At 39.5% G+C, this 20,266-nt stretch overlaps 1 protein-coding gene across 1 annotated transcript; it reads left to right on the forward strand.

Moving 5' to 3' along the window:
* Positions 1-209: 209 nt before the first annotated feature.
* Positions 210-20,215, forward strand: LOC117526009 (ATP-dependent RNA helicase DDX39A). Its single transcript, XM_034187994.1, has 10 exons — positions 210-316; positions 1,845-2,052; positions 2,223-2,350; positions 4,185-4,461; positions 4,705-4,823; positions 14,291-14,422; positions 14,654-14,763; positions 15,919-16,063; positions 16,175-16,322; positions 20,071-20,215. Exons 2-10 carry the CDS (start codon positions 1,845-1,847, stop codon positions 20,085-20,087), a joined length of 1,284 nt encoding a protein of 427 aa, XP_034043885.1. The 5' UTR covers positions 210-316; the 3' UTR covers positions 20,088-20,215.
* The last annotated feature ends 51 nt before the right edge of the window (positions 20,216-20,266 follow it).

Genomic DNA, 20,266 nt, shown 5'->3' on the forward strand with positions numbered 1-20,266 from the left:
GTCGGAATGATTCAAGACAATAAAAAAGTCAAAATCATAAAGAATCCTGGTACATATTAAACAGGACGTCTTTGCACCAGATTCACTTATATTTGAAAATGTTTAAATTTGTAAGAGTGCATCACTAAACAAAGTTGAAGTGCGATATGGTAAGTAAATAAAAATGACGCTGGCCTTTTGCGACTCATGGAAGTTTAGAATTTCCGAGGTGATCCTGAATGTATTATGCGTGTACCATCTCCGCCGTACTTGCTAGCTACCGTAGCTGTAGTGTGTCTTTTCTAGTTGCGCTAAACACATCGCATCGACGGTCGAGGTGAGTTTTTGTATCAAAATTCAAAGTATATAAAATCATCGCGTAATACCACGTGTTCAGTTTAACGGAAAGATATTTGGAGTGTTCGGTTGGAGTAAGTAAAATCGCTAACTTGTTAGCTATCTTTTGCATGGTTAGCAAAGTTAGCTTTAGATACTAAGCCAACCGCAGTGAACAAATTTGTTCTTGCTGACTGTTATTTTTGTTTCTATTACAAAAAGGCAGATTACGGGTTGGAGACGACTGTTGTATCCTAAACGTTGGTTAACAATCAAGATGTTTAGTTTAGTGCGACACGAGCGGCTAATTGTTAGCGTGTTAGCTGTGTGGTTTGAATGAGCGATAAGCGCCCATTGTGTTCGAGTGCCTGCCGTGTCTTTCGGACTCGATTTGAGTTGTAATAAGAAATATTTAATCAAGTTAATTAATTCGCTTGGGAGTTACAGACTGTATTTTAAAGGTTAATGTTGTCGTCCACAGTGGTAATTTATTTACCCTGATGAGTAAAATTAGGGTCGCGGCCTGCTAATGTTAGTCCAGTGACCCACTCAAGCACACGCTAAATTTGTTATGCAGGTGATGAGTTCATTTTCGTGACATCTCCCACCGAACAGATAAAGAAGACGCATTAAAATAATTTAATTATTAAAAGTAATTATTAATTGCAAAAAATTATTGACCAGTAAGTCTGACGTCTCAAGTTTGTAAACTTTGTGAAAAAATTATTAGACAAACAGTAGTTGACTTCCTGGAAAATAATGTGATGAGCAACATGATTTAGGAAAGCAAGGTCATGTTTAACTAATTTACTGTGTACTCTAGAAGAGTGTACTAGACATGATGATGGATTACCATTTGATATTTTATATTTAGATTTTCGCAAAGCTTCTGATTCTGTGCCTTTTACTAGATTATCATGCAAGCTGTCTAAAGCAGGAATAATTGGAAAATTAAACTTGTGGATCCAGAATTTCCTCAGAGGTAGAAAGCATGCTGTCTGTATAAACTGTACAAGTTCATCATATCTTAGTGTTACTAGTGGAGTGTCTTAGGGTTCTGTTTTAGGACCGGTGTTATTTTTAGCATTTATAAATGATTTACCTGCGGTTGTAACCACTAAATGTAAAATTTTTGCAGATGATACCAAACTTGACCATAATGTCTGACCTAATTATTTTATTTTGATTCTACAAAGTTTGCGTGAGAACAATGAATTGATCTGCTGTACTTAAGGCTGAATATGATTTTTGAAGCCTTTATTGTAAACCTTTAGCTTTAATTCAAGTGATTACATTACATTACTTATTTCAGTACAACTGCTTGTGTGCACAGCAACTTGATTTTCAGAGCCAGTAAGTAATTGGACAAACTAAAAGTAAGTATTATTTTTCAATACAAAGCACCACTTTTGCATATTCTTTCCACCTATTGGCATATATGATGCAGACTGGTGTAACATGATTATCAAGTTTTCAGTTGAAGAAAAGCAGGTGTGTGTCTGAATCTGATTTGAATGTTCCCCATATAGATGGCTGAGAATGACGTTGATAATGAGCTCCTTGACTATGAGGAGGATGAGGAGCCCCAGGGCCTGTCTGAGAGTGCAGCACCAGCAGGCAAAAAGGAGGTGAAGGGTTCTTACGTGTCCATCCACAGCTCCGGATTCAGAGATTTTCTCCTCAAACCAGAGCTGCTTCGTGCTATTGTTGACTGTGGTTTTGAACATCCTTCAGAAGGTGAATAACAGTATTGCGGTTTTTATTTCCTGTTTTAAAGTCAGTCACTCAGTCACTGCACCCTTTTTATACACTAATCTTTGCAAAGATTTGACTTAACTCTGTCTAATGTCTAGGTCATTAATGTAGTCCGTATATCACTTTTTAAAATTTCTTTTTCAATGTTTCAGTCCAACACGAGTGCATTCCTCAAGCTATTTTGGGCATGGATGTCCTGTGCCAGGCAAAGTCTGGCATGGGAAAGACTGCTGTGTTTGTGTTGGCTACCCTGCAGCAGATAGAACCCGTGGATGGTCAGGTGAGTTGGTCATTAAAGAGTCATACCTACCCATTGTGGTGTTTTAGCAGGTTACACACACATTGCAAACAATTACGAGGTCTGTGAGAAAAGTATCATACCTTTTTATTTTTTTCAAAAACTATATGGAGCTTGAACCTTCGTGCGCATGCGTGAGTTTTTCCACGCCTGTCGGTTGTGTCATTCGCCTGTGGGCAGGCTTTGAGTGAGCACTGGTCCACCCCTCTCGTCGTCGTTTCATTGCGAGGAAATGGCGGAATGATTTAGGCTTTTTTCCCATCAGAATTTTTTCAGAAACTGTTAGACAGGCAGCTGGAAACCATTCGAAAAATGTATCTGGCTTTCGGTGAAAATTTTACGGGCTTCACAGAGAATAAGGAGTGTTACTACAGCTTTAAGGACGGCCCACAATGGCGCTCGGCGCGCCGCGCTCCGAGCCGCCATCGAGAGGCAGAAACCACCACATCATTTCTAAACGGATGGCTGTGTGGAGCCGGGACCGTCATGTGCAATTTCTCTGGTTATCACAAGAGCTGGACATCAGCCATTTTCCGGCAGATTTCACTTTTAACAAGAGATTTTGTCATGGAAAGCTGCGCGGAGGCTTCGCGCGTCACAACCGTTTCGCTGATGAAGCGAGACAAAGGAACACCTCCGTTTCGGAGTGCCAGAAGACAAGTTGGGACATGCCCAGCTCTCCACAATTTCTCTTATACTCACTCGACTGGTAAGCACTGAAAGCCGAGCTAGGCATTTATATAGTGCGTTTTCCATCTATATCAGAAGCTCAAAGTGCTTTACAATGATTTTTCAGTCACACTCACACACCGATGTGAGGGTGCTGCACACTGGGAGCATCTCTCCCACAAATAAGTTTGTGGTGGGTGTGCTGGAGTCATCCGGTCTGTCTCTGTTGGTTTTTGAGTCTTGTAAGCATAACTCCTCCTACACTGGTTGGTGGATTGTAGTGATACTTCACATCATCGTAGCACACAATCACAAACATATTTACTATTACTGATTATGTAATACATGCAAGTGACTAATAAGAGCGGGGAGTATTATTTTTTTGAGCTTGCTCACAGATGTGTTAATTACTGAAAAAGAAGTTTAATATTTTGTAGCGCTGGACCAATATATTGGTTAGCCAGTAATATTGGCCAATATGAGCTTTTCACTAATGTATCAGTAGCTACACTATTTTTGCCCTCTGTCCAGCAGAGGGCTCTTAAATGGCGTTGGTTACAGTCCTACCGAGCATGGCTGGGACGATCACTCCTTGATTGCATTAGCTACAAGAGATGGAGGCAAAATGACCAGCTGCCAATCAGAATAAGCATTTTATAGTGACAGACAGATGGACACTATGCTGCCAGCGAGGCTGCATTTGTTGTATGCAAATACCGAGTGATTTGACATGTTGACTGCCAATTTGAATGCAGTGTGATGTACGTTGGTTATCTCTAGTTAATTATAATGAAGTATATGTTTAAACTGTAAACATGAAGCCTCAACTACACTTCTTTGTCATAAGTGTTTGATAGCAAAATGCTAGGAGTCATTGCTGTTATTAATGTATATATCAGAATATATATCAGTGTTTTTATTTTATTTATTTTTTTACTCCTAATATCGGTATTGTATTGGCTCCCCAAAAATCCATATCGGTTGGGCTGTAATAAATGTTTAAACAAATTTATAAAATGGAAAACCCTTTTTTCTAAATGCAAACCGATGCTCAAAAATGATGTCAATCTCGGTAGATGGAAACATTTCTTTTTTAAAGCAGTTCACAATCGGGCTGTTTCTAAAATAGTGTCCCCCTTTATACCAGGTATCTGTCCTTGTGATGTGCCACATACGAGAGTTGGCCTTCCAGATCAGCAAAGAATACGAGCGCTTCTCAAAATATATGCCCACCGTAAAGGTGTCTGTGTTCTTCGGCGGCCTGTCCATTAAGAATGATGAGGGTGTCTTGAAGAAGAATTGCCCCCACATAGTTGTAGGAACTCCAGGAAGAATCTGGGCCCTAATCCGCAACAAGTGTCTGAACTTGAAGAACATTAAACACTTTGTGCTTGATGAGTGCGATAAGATGCTGGAACAGCTGGGTGAGTAACAGAAACCAGATTGCTTGTTATGCTAAACTGATGATACATGATTGTTTGTTCACAGACTGTGGTTGACCATGTTCCTGTCGATGGGTTGTCAGTGAAATTAATGTCATCGTAACAGTAAATTAGAAGTGTTTTTTGTTTTACATAAAATAATTTGGTAACTGTAAAGTTCCCTGAAATGATGTCGTATTCCCTGATTTATAGAAATAATTGGAGACCCCTTTATTTTTCCCACAGACATGAGGAGCGACGTTCAAGACATCTTCAGGCTTACGCCGCATGAGAAGCAGGTTATGATGTTCAGTGCAACATTAAGCAAGGAGATCCGCCCTGTGTGTCGCAAGTTTATGCAGGATGTGAGTTAACCAGATGATCCTGTTAATTCAAGCCAGCATGCTTAATGCAGTCACGTGTTTTATTGTATCCAGCTAAATGTGCAGAGTTGAAGGGAATGGATGAATGAGAAAAGCAGGCAAAAGATGATTGATAAGAATTCTTTAAATCCAAATCTGTGGCCTTGAAGTCCTGTCAAACCAGTTGTTCAAGCAATTGATATTTATGGCAGAGTTTGGATTAGAAGTGTTTAATTCTCGTTGACTTTGACAAAATATGCGAAACATGCAAAACATAATGAAATTCAGGTGTATCTGCACGTATTTTGCCATCTTGGATTATTTTGTTCTGGGGAGCAACCAACATGTCATGTTGAGTGCCTCCACTTGGATTGGCAGTCGCCATGTCATGTCGCTCTGCATTTGCTATTTTGACCCTGTCTTGCTGGCAGCATAGCAACCACTTGTCTTTTTTCACTGTAAAACACCCACTCTGATTGAAAACATATGGGAGCTTGTCACTTTGCCTCGGTTGCTTGTAGCTAATGTGACTGAAGGCCCCCTGACACTTGCATGACTTTGATCCGCGCACTTGCACGTACTCTGCTGTGCATGAGAGTAAAGTCATCTCAAACTCATTGTAAACAGGTGTAAACTGTGCGCAGCCTTGTGCAAGTACGCAAAGAAAATTTTGAAATGTTCAAAATCTCCATCATGCATTAATTACGTGAATTTCACATGAACATTGAACGATTATAACGAGATGTTAAATCTATCATAACGTACTTGTACAGCTGCAACAAGAAGGAATGAACATGCAACATTTTTACCAAGCTATTGCAATATAAACATGACAAATGATTACCTTTTTAGACGGCTCCAAATACGTTTTCTGCCTCATTAAGCACACGCGAGAAAAGCAGCAGCTGGAGCGCTCCTCTGTGTTTCCGGAAGCGATTAGAGCCATTTTCAACAGCCAACTCCAACAGAAAATGATTAATCCACTACGAAAGTTATTTTATATATGCAGCCTCCAGCATACAACGCATGGCAGCCAGTGGAACAAAGCGCGGCATCCAGCTGGGAACACAGCAGGTGGGGTCATCACGATGATGTGCGTGCAAGTGCGCGGATCAAAGTCGTGCAAGTATCAGGGCACCTTAAGGGGTGGTATCTACTTCCCATTATTGCACACATCATCATCATAGATGGTCTCTGAAGGCTGGTTTGCACATGAACGCTGTGTACATTTACATAAGGCCATCAACATGACAATGGCAGAAATTTGTATTTTTGAGTTTTTGTTAAATTTTTCGAATCATTCTGTTCACACAAATTGCAGATCCAGTCTCTAAAATGATGTTCAGAATGGGGCCTCATCTCTGTTCTGTGGCATGATACATTAATGCAGAGAGACGCACAGTCTCAGACTGTCCACTCTCCTGCGGCATAGAGCCAGTGGCCACACAGCTTCACAGCATTAAATTAAATTCATTTAGTCAACACTACTTTTAGATGGCATGCCTTAGAGTAATTCTATAGTACTGAAATTACAATCATGGCAGATGTTTAATGGTAAGCTGAAAAATATGGACAAACCTGGCTGTTAGTGTAATTTCCTAACCGTAGTCAAATTATTGAAGAACGTGGTGGGACATTTAAAATAAACTGATCATCTCAAAACTGTATGAAGCTCTGTGGGGAAAGAAAAAAAAAAACACTTATTATAAATAGTGACAAGTTATCCTGTTCTACGGTTAAAAGCTTTTTGGGGGGGGTTTAAACAGACAAGAATTTTTGTTTTTAACCTTTGCTAAGGAAGTTGGGCAGAGGTTATGTTTTCACCCCTGTTTGTTTGTGAACAGTCTGTAACCCACAATTTTTCATATTATGATTTTATTATTTTTAAAGAGGATTCATATCCTGATGGGCAAGAACTGAGTATTTTCAATTTTTGATTTTTGACCTATGGGTCAGTGGTTAAATTCAGGAAAAATCTAAAAAGTGGAAAAATCCCTATAACATTGAAGGAATTTTCAAAAATTCAGAAATCTATTAAAAAGACTGAATGTCTGTCATATTGTATTTTGTGAAACACTACAATATTTCATATTGTAGAGTGTTGTGTGGGATCCTTTATTGAATGACAGATCTGAACCGGATTAGAATTTGTGGCCATTTCAGTTTAACATTGAAAACCCCATTTAATGTATATTTTACATTAGAATAATATTTTTAACAACTAAAATGTTTAAATCAGTAATTCTCTGGGCACTGTGGTTCTGGACTAAGATTAATTGGTGAGCTATATAAAAGTAAGTTTAATTTTGACTTTTCTGCATAGCTAAAAAAAATAAATAAATAAAAAATACCCCTCCGGAGTGCAATCCTGGAGTTTTCTGGGGGCCTTCAGCAAATCAAATCAATTTTATTTATATAGCGCCAAATCACAACAAACAGTTGCCCCGAGGCGCTTTATATTGTAAGGCAAAGCCATACAATAATTACGGAAAAACCCCAACGGTCAAAACGACCCCCTGTGAGCAAGCACTTGGTGACAGTGGGAGGAAAAAACTCCCTTTTAACAGGAAGAAACCTCCAGCAGAACCAGGTTCAGGGAGGGGCAGTCTTCTGCTGGGACTGGTTGGGGCTGAGGGAGCGAACCAGGAAAAAGACATGCTGTGGAAGAGAGCAGAGATCAATCACTAATTATTAAATGCAGAGTGGTGCATACAGAGCAAAAAGAGAAAGAAACACTCAGTGCATCATGGGAACCCCCCAGCAGTCTAAGTCTATAGCAGCATAACTAAGGGATGGTTCAGGGTCACCTGATCCAGCCCTAACTATAAGCTTTAGCAAAAAGGAAAGTTTTAAGCCTAATCTTAAAAGTAGAGAGGGTGTCTGTCTCCCTGATCCGAATTGGGAGCTGGTTCCAGAGGAGAGGAGCCTGAAAGCTGAAGGCTCTGCCTCCCATTCTACTCTTACAAACCCTAAGAACTACAAGTAAGCCTGCAGTCTGAGAGCGAAGCGCTCTATTGTGGTGATATGGTACTATGAGGTCCCTAAGATAAGATGGGACCTGATTATTCAAAACCTTATACGTAAGAAGAAGAATTGTAAATTCTATTATAGAATTAACAGGAAGCCAATGAAGAGAGGCCAATATGGGTGAGATATGCTCTCTCCTTCTAGTCCCTGTCAGTACTCTAGCTGCAGCATTTTGAATTAACTGAAGGCTTTTCAGGGAACTTTTAGGACAACCTGATAATGAATTACAATAGTCCAGCCTAGAGGAAATAAATGCATGAATTAGTTTTTCAGCATCACTCGGAGACAAGACCTTTCTAATTTTAGAGATATTGCGCAAATGCAAAAAAGCAGTCCCACATATTTGTTTAATATGCGCATTGAATGACATATCCTGATCAAAAAGGAGCAGCCCCCAGACCTTCTGCTGATAAGTCTACTTTCAAGAAAAAAGACCCCCCCCCCCCCAAAAATTTTAAAATTCCTGTCTTGATTACAGGCCCAAGATTTTAATTGGTATTGAATTCGCTGTTTCGTGCCGTTTCCCCAGTCCGTGATTCGTGAGAGGTCAGTTTCAGAAGAGTTCCAGTATGGGGCACAATGTAAACACACATCGTGAATCATGGACAACAAGACAACATGGGGGCACTGCAGAAGCTCATCATAGGTGCTACACCTCCTCTAGATAACCCTCTCAACTTAAGAGAATGTGTCATCATAACTTGGTGAATGCATTCTGGGAAGTGCCGGGGGATTATGGGAAATGTTTAAGTACTGAATGAAGTGAAAGCTCTAGAAAAGCTGTTCCCTTAAAATGTGTTTATCCTGAAGTATTTAAATAATCTGTATGCTAAAGTTTGTCTGTAATGATGCTGCATTAGAAAAGAGCAGCAGTGGTTAGTGAGTGAAATATGATCTTGTTCAGCAGGAGAATAATTTGCTGTTTTCTTAGCTGTTTCCGTCTTGTTTTAAATTAACTTTGGGATGTGATCGGAAAAGGGTTTGTGTAAAAAGGTAGATGGTGAACAGCTTATGATTTGACTCTGGGGAAAAAAAAAAATTTCTTTCCTTTAATCCCTACTAGGGATGGGTATTAATAAGATGTTATCGATACCATAACCGATTACTTTTACCGATCTGATTCCTTAACGATTTCCTTATCGATACCTCTTGTGAATTTTCTGTGTACTAAAAGTAGGCTTTACAGGTTTTCTGTGTCAACATTTTATTGAGTTTTAAAGTAAATAAATGTAAAATTGATCACTGGATCCTTAAACTCTAGACATAATAAGCTCTACATGGTGGATCCTTGATCTCTGGACATAAATAGAAATAAAAAAAATCTGTAGTTTTTGCCAAAAGCATTTCCTTTCAGACATTATTGGCATGAATGTCTTTCCATACATCTGAGCTGAGCTCTTGCAGCTGTGCTGTGCTGCACGTCAGGATGTAATTCATAAAGAATGCAGGGTGTCTTTTTTTGGGAGTAAAAAAACGTTTGTCGATTATAGTTTGTTCTCTGTATTACAACATTTGGAAAGAGGTGCCCGTTCCTGCGTAGGGGGTGTTTCCACGGCAAGGGTGCTGAATTTGGTAACACCGGACTCTTGTCTCAGCAGAGAGATGCGTAGCATTTGGAGCTGTGCCAATGGAACGGAGGACAATTCTCGTTTCTTGACTGCAACAAGACAAGAGTCCCAGTTGCTGACTTTAATCCACACAAAAGTGACTCACGGTTAACATACAACCCCTGGCAAAAATTATGGAATCACCGGCCTCGGAGGATGTTCATTCAGTTGTTTAATTTTGTAGAAAAATGCAGATCACAGACATGACACAAAACTAAAGTCATTTCAGATGGCAACTTTCTGGCTTTAAGAAACACTATAAGAAATCAGGAAAAAAAATTGTGGCAGTCAGTAACGGTTACTTTTTTAGACCAAGCAGAGGGAAAAAAATATGGAATCACTCAATTCTGAGGAAAAAATTATGGAATCATGAAAAACAAAAGAACGCACCAACACATCACTAGTATTTTGTTGCACCACCTCTGGCTTTTATAACAGCTTGCAGTCTCTGAGGCATGGACTTAATGAGTGACAAACAGTACTCTTCATCAATCTGGCTCCAACTTTCTCTGATTGCTGTTGCCAGATCAGCTTTGCAGGTTGGAGCCTTGACATGGACCATTTTCTTCAACTTCCACCAAAGATTTTCAATTAGATTAAGATCCAGACTATTTGCAGGCCATGACATTGTCCCTATGTATCTTTTTGCAAGGAATGTTTTAACAGTTTTTGCTCTATGGCAAGATGCATTATCATCTTGAAAAATGATTTCATCATCCCCAAACATCCTTTCAAATGATGGGATAAGAAAAGTGTCCAAAATATCAATGTAAACTTGTGCATTTATTGATGATGTAATGACAGCCATCTCCCCAGTGCCTTTACCTGACATGCAGCCCCATATCATCAATGACTGTGGAAATTTACATGTTCATTGGAACGTCACCAAACAAAAGTTCCAGCATCATCACCTTGCCCAATGCAGATTCGAGATTCATCACTGAATATGACTTTCATCCAGTCATCCACAGTCCACGATTGCTTATCCTTAGCCCATTGTAACCTTGTTTTTTTCTGTTTAGGTGTTAATGATGGCTTTCGTTTAGCTTTTCTGTATGTAAATCCCATTTCCTTTATGCGGTTTCTTACAGTTCAGTCACAGACGTTGACTCCAGTTTCCTCCCATTTGTTCCTCATTTGTTTTGTTGTACATTTTCGATTTTTGAGACATATTGCTTTAAGTTTTCTGTCTTGATGCTTTGATGTCTTCCTTGGTCTACCGGTATGTTTGCCTTTAACAACCTTCCCATGTTTGTATTTGGTCCAGAGTTTAGACACAGCTGACTGTGAACAACCAACATCTTTTACAACATTGTGTGATGATTTACCCCCTTTTAAGACTTTGATAATCCTCTCCTTTGTTTCAATTGACATCTCTCGTGTTGGAGCCATGATTCATGTCAGTCCACTTGGTGCAACAGCTCTCCAAGGTGTGATCACTCCTTTTTAGATGCAGACTAACGAGCAGGTCTGATTTGATGCAGGTGTTAGTTTTGGAGATGAAACTTTACAGGGTGATTCCATAATTTATTCCTCAGAATTGAGTGATTCCATATTTTTTTTTTCCCTCTGCTTGATCTAAAAAAGTAACCGTTACTGCCACAATTTTTTTCCTGATTTCTTATAGTGTTTCTTAAAGCCAGAAAGTTGCCATTTGAAATGACTTTAGTTTTGTGTCATGTCTGTGATCTGCTTTTTTTTCTACAAAATTAAACAACTGAATGAACATCCTCTGAGGCTGGTGATTCCATAATTATTGCCAGGGGTTGTATTTTAATGGATTTGAGAGGGGTTAAGAGGCAGACGTGCCGCTTCTGAAGAGCAGCGAATCAAAGAACCAACGAGCCAGCGGATCGAAGCATTGCTTTGGTGGTTTACGCTTCAAAGTGGAGTTGTACTGCAGAAACGGTTGATTACAGACCCACTGCAGGTTCTATAATCAACGTGGAGGAATGATCATTTTCCCGACACACCCTCAAAAACAACGGTGGCTCTGAAGGACCGATAAGGGAATCGTTAAGCAAAAAGGCTATTGATGTCGGTGGATCGAATCATTTCTTAACAATACGTGAAAAGAACCGGTTCTCGATACCCAACCCTAATCCCTACATAAAATAATGGAAAAAATCCAGCCAGATGTTTATAATATATCATGATATGCACATTTGGCCATACCGTTCACTACTACAAAGCCTGGTGATTGTGGTCAACCCCCTCTTAGCTTTGCCCACTTGTGGCTGTCTGTGTCATAAGTGGCCATATCAGAGGGGCAAAGCATTTCTCCTTGGCATCATCTGCTGGGTCAGGGTTGTCACTCCTCTTGACCTTGCTATAGTCCAGGTAAACAGGCTGAATGACATCTGAGGTACAGCATTTGTCAAATTGTATAAATTTTGTAGCTGAGCAGGAGTAGAGAAATCCAGTGGTCCGAAATCACGGACCATAAATTTTTGGCCTATGTCTAGTAGATATTTCCCCTGCTAGACCGATGTCTAGTTAAAAATCTTGTCAGTCTTGTGATAAAGTGTTCACAAGTCCAACGATTTTTTTTTCTCAAAATTGTGCCTAATAGCTGAGCCACTCTGAGATTACTACAGAGTTTTGGATAGTGCGCAGTCCAGCCTTGATTCGTACAGTCAGCTTTTGAAAAAGACGGAGAAAAAAGCCATGGGCTGTTTGCTGAAAACTGTCTAAAATGTGGAATTTTTCGAATGAGCTTTCTGTGTCTGTGTGCGGAGCTGCTCAGTCAGCTGGTTCACAGAGATGGGGTGTGTGCGGGTGTGGGTGTGGATGAACAGAGCAGTGTCTCAGTGCGCAACTTCTCACATTAATCAGGTGAGAACTCTGAACTTGAATAAGCTTTTATTTTTTTATTGTATTTATTTTAGATTGCAAGTTAATGTAGTTTTATGTTCAAGCACAAAATGACTAAGGAGGAGAAAAAAAAAACAGGATGATATGTAAAATGAAGATAAATATAAATCTCCCAGAGTTGTCTTGGTGGCTTCCCTCACTTGTCTCCTTCCAGCATAGTCATTTAGTTTTTGAGAACTGCCTCCCTGACAGAGATTTACCATAAAGTACCACACTGTTTGTATTTCTGAATGATTGATGCAAATTAAGTCTAAGAAATATTCAGTGAGTTTTAAATGTTCATGTTTTCATCCTCTGACATTTCTCAAGAAAACTGGCTGTAAACGTGATTAATTCTTACATTTAGAATAAACTGCCCTGTCCCAACCTTTTTTCCTTGGAAAATGCTGCAGGCCTTAAAATGTAGTAATGGATATATATATATATATATATATATATATATATATATATATATAAACAAATAAAATAAAGCTGACCACACAACATGAAATATGTTGGATTTATACTGTCTGCAATAAATAAAAGTTAAAGTAAATGTCATGATCATTATAGGTCCCCCACCACCACATTTTTCATATCATCCAAATTTTTCTGATTTGGAGTTATAAAAAACAAAAAGAGCAATTATAGAAAAACATTATAAGCTGTTATCTTTATTCATTCTTTTTTAAGGTCAAATATATTTTGTGGCTCTTGAAGAATTGTATTTGTGGAAGAGGGGACAAAATTGGCTCTTTTTACAGTAAAGGTTGCAGACCCTTGACCCACTCATAAAATTTTCATCATACTAGTCTGAGAAGCAATAGATAAAATTGTTGCCCAAAAAAATCAGAGATATTATAGAGCTCACGTAGCAAGAATAGACACGTGGATTAAGTAAAGGCTGTGTTTGGGCATAAGACAAGCACAAGGCCAGAATTACAGAGTATAAGGTGCGCAGTACATTCACATGAAAGCATAGGATCATGTAGAAAAATGTTTATAACTTTACATACGAGGTCTGTCCATAAAGTATCGTACCTTTTTATTTTTTAAACTATATGGATTTGATTCATATGTTTTCACGTCAGACAAGCTTGAACCCTTGTGCGCATGCATGAGTTTTTCCACGCCTGTCGGTGACGTCATTTGCCTGTGAGCACGCCTTGTGGAAGGAGTGGTCCCGCCCCGTCGTCAGATTTTCATTGTCTGGAAATGGCAGAATGATTTGGGTTTTTTTTCCATCAGAATTTTTTCAGAAGCTGTTAGAGACTGGCACCTGGAAACTATTCGAAAAATGTATCTGGCTTTCGGTGAAAATTTTACGGGCTTCACAGAGAATACGGTCTGGTAGTACAGCTTTAAGGACCCCTTTAAGGACGCTCAGCGCGCCGTGCTCCGAGCTGCGAAGACGCGGCACAAGCCACCGGACCATTTCTGAGCTGATGGCTCTGTGGATACGAGACTGTCGTGTGCTCTTTCTCTGGTTATCACAAGAGCTGGACATCAGCCATTTTCCGGCAGATTTCACTTTTAACAAGAGATTTTGTCATGGAAAGCCGCGCGGACCTCGTACATTCAACACAAAATGAAAACTTTCTATCATGCTATGGATTTACAAATACAATATTGATTGAATAAATGCACATGATGTGATGATTAATGCAATGCTGAGGCTTGCCGTCATAGGCTCTGAGCTTCCAAATACTTGGGGGCCACTACCTTGGACCAGGAGGACCAGTAACAAAATTAGTGCTACTGATACTGACCAGTAGGCTCGAAAAATATTTCTCTAACCCTGCTGAGGAGTAAATTCTCTCAAGTCACTCGAACTTTAAAGACTGTCTTTCCCCTCATTTTCCAAGTTGTATTCTCTTTATGTAGCTTTTTCACCCATGTTTTTGCCTCATCCTTCTATTTGCTGGTATTTAACATGTTTGCATTTTGTACATGTGATGAATATTGTGCTTGTCTTCTTTGTAGCCCATGGAAGTGTTTGTGGATGATGAGACCAAGTTGACACTTCACGGTCTTCAGCAGTATTACTGCAAGCTGAAAGACAGTGAGAAGAACCGCAAGCTCTTTGATCTGCTCGATGTCCTGGAGTTCAATCAGGTATAGTTTTAATTATGACATGCACTAGTGGTTTATCATCAAAATAGCTTGAGTGGGAAAACAGTAAGTAAATTCCTCAGTCTTGATGTTGAAGCATATTAAATTTTATCAGTTATGCGCTGTACTTAATACTGACAGATTTTGTTAGATATTTGTTTTTGCTTTGAGTAGTTCTGTGTCTCACGTATGTTTCTGGGTAAAAATTTGTTTGTGGTTTGTTTTGGTTGTCAGGTGGTGATTTTTGTGAAGTCGGTGCAACGCTGTGTGGCTCTGTCTCAGCTCCTGGTGGAACAGAACTTCCCTGCTATCGCCATCCATCGGGGCATGGCACAGGAGGAGAGGTGTGTGTTTCTGGACCATCTGTGAAATATAACTTTTATAAGGCAGTAGTACCCGTGAGCACGAATCTGCTAGATGACTTGTCATGACAGTTCTGGAATCCTATATATGTGTGCCACATTTATTCCAAGTTGGGTTAAAAATTCTTGGACTGCAGTGACCTTCACCTTTGCCAAATTAACTTTCTTAAGGGCAGTTCCATGGTTTAACTCCATGCATATACCTGGTTTGTTGTAAATTGGCCAAAGGGCCTGGGAAGAGTAGACCAACAGATACGTGACCTTGACCCCACTGACTAACCTTTGATAAATTTGATCTAGCATTTGTAATTCCAAAGCCCACCTATATGTGTGCCATGTTTGGTGAATGTTAATATTTTGACCCTTGATTGCAAAGGCCATGACCTTTGCCAAATCAAGCTCTTCAAGGACGATCATGGGGTTGACCTTCATCCATGTACCAGTCGTTTGCGGAATTGGCCAAAGGGCTTTGGAGGATCAACAGTGAACAAACAAACATATATTGCTCAAAATACAATGGACATAGTGTTTTGAACACTATGTTGTCATTCTTGAATGTATGTGTTTGTTTTCACATTCTTGTGATCATCAATAACAATGAATGTCTGTTACAGTATTGAAGTATGGCTTATCGACTTGTGCCTATACGTTTTACACCATATTGTACATTCAACACCGTAAAACGATATACTTGGATTATAATTGCAACCTTTAAGTCTACGTCACGCTGTGACTGATTGTCCATGCTCAAAACTTGGAGCGGACAGCAGACAGAGAGCTTTCCCCCGTGGTTGCAAAGTTGTTTACCCTTTTGTCTTGTACTTGTTTGTTAGATTGCCAGTGGATGTCTGGTCGACGTTAGTTTTATGTGTGTTATCTGTCTTCAGTCAGAAAGCGCTGTGCACCCACAGTCTGTGGTCGTCCACTCATTATATCATAGCTCCAACTCTACTGGAGATCTTTTTTTTTTTTTTTTTGTACATGCTTTTGAAATAAATCATTGGAATGTCATCTTGAAATTCCTCTCTGTATGCTGTACAGCCTTTTTAGTGCCATCCCAAGAATTCCCACTAAATATTTTTTGTGTAGTGTGTGTACATTATTCTTATTTGTAACATAGCTTGTTTTTCTCTTAAGGTTATCTCGGTACCAGCAGTTTAAAGACTTCCAGCGACGTATCCTGGTTGCCACCAACCTCTTTGGCCGAGGCATGGACATTGAGCGAGTCAACATCGTCTTCAACTATGACATGCCTGAAGATTCTGACACATACCTTCACAGAGTTAGTGATAATATAACTTTTTTTGTTGTTGTTTTGCACCATTCCTAATTTCATTGTAGTAGATTGAGCCTTCATTTGTTCTCAGGAGACACTTTGTTCTGTGTACCTCAGGTGGCACGTGCTGGTAGGTTTGGGACCAAAGGCCTGGCCATCACCTTTGTGTCGGACGAGACTGATGCCAAGACCCTGAATGAGGTCCAAGACCGTTTCGAGGTCAATGTAGCAGAGCTGCCAGAGGAGATCGACATCTCCTCTTACAGTAAGTTTTCACTTAATACTGCTCCATTTTTAGTCCCGTAATGTCCATTTTTTTTATTTTGAACATCTTTTAATATATATAAAGTGTAAATGTAGAAAGGGAAACAAATAATAGTAGTGGAGACTTTCAAAGAGCAATATGATCGACATTTATGTCTGGAAGAGTAGGAAGAAGCAACACACTTGTCAGGTCCTACGCCTGTTCTGTACCAGTCCGTCAAAAATTAATCAACTATATAAACCCAGTGTCCTTACCAGCATTTGTCCCCGCAGTTATCTGATAGATCCTTTCAGTAAAAGTCCACTCTTTCTTCTGTATTTTGCTCAGACTCGCACTGAGTGTTTTATTTTTTAATTTTAGCTTTTCTGGGCAACACACACGTCACAAACACGGTAACTTGAATAAAATAATAGTAATTTTAAAAAGTGACTGAGGCTTGCATGTTCAGTCTCCAGCTGAAATGGATCTACTGAATTGCAGAGAAAGAGATTAAAAGCAAATTAATGCAGGGACCAGCCCACCAACCTTTTTTTTTTTTTTTTTTTTTAAACTTAAAAATGGTTAGATTTTACAAGTTGGGGAAAACAAAAAACAGAAAGCCGCATCCCATCACCATTTCAGCAAAATGTCAAGATTTTGGCACGACTTTGGCTGAGTTCCTGACACCGGGAAAGATCCAAAACTTGTAAAGATGTGAAAAAATAATTGCCCAGGAAAACAGAAAGGGATACACTAAATTTGACAATCTGTTTGATGGTGTAGCGACATTGTGCCATTGCTTAGGGAGAGCCCTAGAAGGTTGATGTTTAAAAATGCAAAAGTACTTTTTATTAGATTACTCGATTAATCGATAGAATGCTCGATTAATTGATAGCTACAGACCGAAATTAAATAAATCAAATTTGATAGCTTAACTATTTTTATATTTATTTTGATAGTACCTGAACCTAGATGTGATGCTGTATGTAGTTAAATGATTTTAAAAAATGTGGAAAACATTAAAGGTTCATTCAGCGCAGTTGGAACCAAAATGGTGCCATGTTCTGAGTTGACGCCACTCTCTCTAATCAAGGCACACTAGCTCCAACGATTCGCGCACACAAGCGGCAAAAAGGCTGTGCTCTGTCAGAGCCCATTTGATCCCTCTTGTGGCAAGTGTCGGCCAAATTCCAGGTGACACACATGAACATCTAATACTGCTTGCTGAGCACTTAGGAAATGTGTGACCATTTGCACTGTTAGCATGAAAACGGTGAGCAAGTGACCGCTTTCGAGCTGGCTGTGAAATTTGTCTAAGTGCCCCCACGACTGTGGCGTTGCCAAGTACACATGTGGCGTGTTAGAGTGCCGGCTCCCCACACAACACGTGTGCGTGTGTTTTGCACTAATCCCCTCTGAGGCGCCTCTCATCTGATCACAGAGTGACACCTTGGTCTGTGCGCTGAATGGATAGGGGGCGTGGCTCACTGCCAACAGCAGCAGCTGTTGACATCTCTGGTCCTGCATGTCACAGCTGCAGAACACTGTCCACCGTGATGCGCGTGTGTGTGCACATTGACAGGCTGTCCCAGCTGAAACGGACCGTCAGTTCATGTGGACATGCAGCAGGCGATCTGAATCTTACGTATGTCTGACAGGACATGCGTGTCCTGTGCGCAGCGCACCGCAAGACTATATGACAAGCCAACAGTGCAACAAATACGCCACTTTCAGTCACGTATCAGCAGAAATACGCCGTAACAAATGCCGTTTGGTCAGTTATCACTGCGCTTTTTTCCTTTTTTTTTTTTTTAAACAATATGTTTATCTCCTTGTTGATCTTAGCCATCTTATGCTTGTGTTATAAGACAGTGATTGTAGCACAATGGTAAAGTTTCCGTCTGGTAATCACAGCTTTTGTAAATTGTAGGTTCAAATCCCGTGAGTGGCTTTTTTTTTTTTATTTAACCAGGATTATTTAACCGCGGGCTTCTATATTGATTCCCTTTTATTATTTTTTATATTAACCCAGTGATTTTCACTAATTATACGGCTGGTTTTTATTTTATTTTTCTCCACATCAGCAGCGTGATGTGGTGCAACACATCCCAGCTGCTCGCACTGTTTGTGCACACGCACGGTGGTTCGTGTTTCCCCATTTCATGTTTGGTTCGTGGCTTTTCTTCCGGATTCTGCGTCTTTTGTGTTATGTGTGAAAGGGCCCTTAGGGAGAGTCCTGCCACTATTGATATTGTTTAAAAACACAAAAGTACTTTTTAATCACATTACTTGAATAATCGATAGAATACTCAATTCCAGAAATAATTGATAGCTGCAGCCCGGGGAGGTGATGGTCTAGTGGTTAAAGCGTTGAGCTTGAGACCAAAGGATCTTTGGTTCAAAATCCCAGCCTGACTGGAAAATGATTAAGGGGCCTTGGGAAAGGTCCTTAATCCCCTCGTTGCTCCAGGTATGTAGTGAGTACCTTACTTCATATCTGAGTGAATGTGAGGCATTATTTGTAAAGCGTTTTGAGCGTCTGATGCAGATGGAAAAGTGCTATATAAATGCAGTCCATTTATATTTATTTATTTATATTCGCTTTGAAGGATTATGTCAAAACCACTTCAGATTCTCACTAAATTTGCACCACAGATAGATATTAGGGCATAGAAGACTCCACTGAATTTTGGAGGTGATCTGGATCAGGATACTGGATCAAAATTCACTTTATGTAGGCCTTGAAGGATTATGTCAAAACTATTCCACAGAATCTCACCAAATTTTCACCACGGATACATAATCGGCCATGGAAGACCCCAATAAAATTTGGAGGTGATCTGGAACTTGATTGGTGGATGTCAGAAATTCCGTTTGCTCGTACTTCACTGCTGTAACAAGTTATTCTGGTGACTATATATGGTTAATTGAGGCAGTTGAAATGAAATAACCATTAACATGCACGACCATAATGCTTTACTGTGTCATCTCTTCCTGTGCATGCATGAGCTCGCACTGAACCAAGCGCTGCCCTTAAAGCACGCGTGCAGCCGAGCTGACCGAACGTCCGCAGCTCCTGGAAAAAAGTCTTACACTGGTTGAATATTGTATTTATCTTAAAAGGGTTGTAAATAAAATTATTAGTGTTCCCCTCTCACTCAACAATGGAGACATACTATTTTTTTATTTATTTAAAGAATTCAGTGAACTTTTTAAAGTTTTTATGATTTTGACAAATGCCATTTTTAATTCACTGGTACTGTTCACATTTTAACTTAATACAACAATTAAGTATTTTATTTTAAAATGTTATGTAAAATCTTGGACACTTTGTTTTCCATTCAGGGCCACAGACAGAGTTCCTTGTTTTCATGACTCATGAAGTTGTTTTTAAAAATAGAAAGCAAAAAGGGAAAGGAGACGGCATGTGGAGCTTGGGAATATCAACAAACAGATGAAAGACTGCTTCTGCAAATACTGTCACCTGAACTCATCACAAAGGGATTTATTCATGCTTTGAATAATCAAAATACACAGTCAAATCAAAAATTTCAAGATTTTGCTTCATGGCTCTTTTTCAAATATGCCAAAACAAACAAACAAACAAACCAAATGCTGGATTAGCAGCTCATTCACCTGCTCTTCTACAGTTTTGCTGTTAGCAGCAGCACAGGGAGTCACTGTACAATAAACACATTGAAATGTTGGAATCTCTTTAAAAAAAACAACAAAAAAAAACGAACCGTTCCTTTCTGCTTTCTCTTTGCAGTTGAGCAGTCGAGATGAGTCTGACGTTTCCACTGAAGAGCGTGTGTTCCTTGGTGTTACTGTATTATGGTGAAGAATACAAATATTTTAAAGTTCCCCCATGTGTTTGCAAATTTGTAATGATTTAAAAAAAGGCTTTCTTTTTTAATTAATAGGTGAAGTGTTTGTTTTAATGTTATCCTTGTTTAAGACAGTGG

Source organism: Thalassophryne amazonica, chromosome 15 (assembly GCF_902500255.1).
Source record: "Thalassophryne amazonica chromosome 15, fThaAma1.1, whole genome shotgun sequence".
NCBI classification, from domain to species: domain Eukaryota; kingdom Metazoa; phylum Chordata; class Actinopteri; order Batrachoidiformes; family Batrachoididae; genus Thalassophryne; species Thalassophryne amazonica.

Coding starts and splice junctions, on each gene's coding strand:
- LOC117526009 (XM_034187994.1), top strand. CDS start 1,845: ATGGCTGAGAATGACGTTGATAATGAGCTCCTTGACTATGAGGAGGAT. Junction 14,764..15,918: donor GGCATGGCACAGGAGGAGAG/GTGTGTGTTTCT, acceptor TTTTCTCTTAAG/GTTATCTCGGTACCAGCAGT. Junction 16,064..16,174: donor CTGACACATACCTTCACAGA/GTTAGTGATAAT, acceptor TGTGTACCTCAG/GTGGCACGTGCTGGTAGGTT.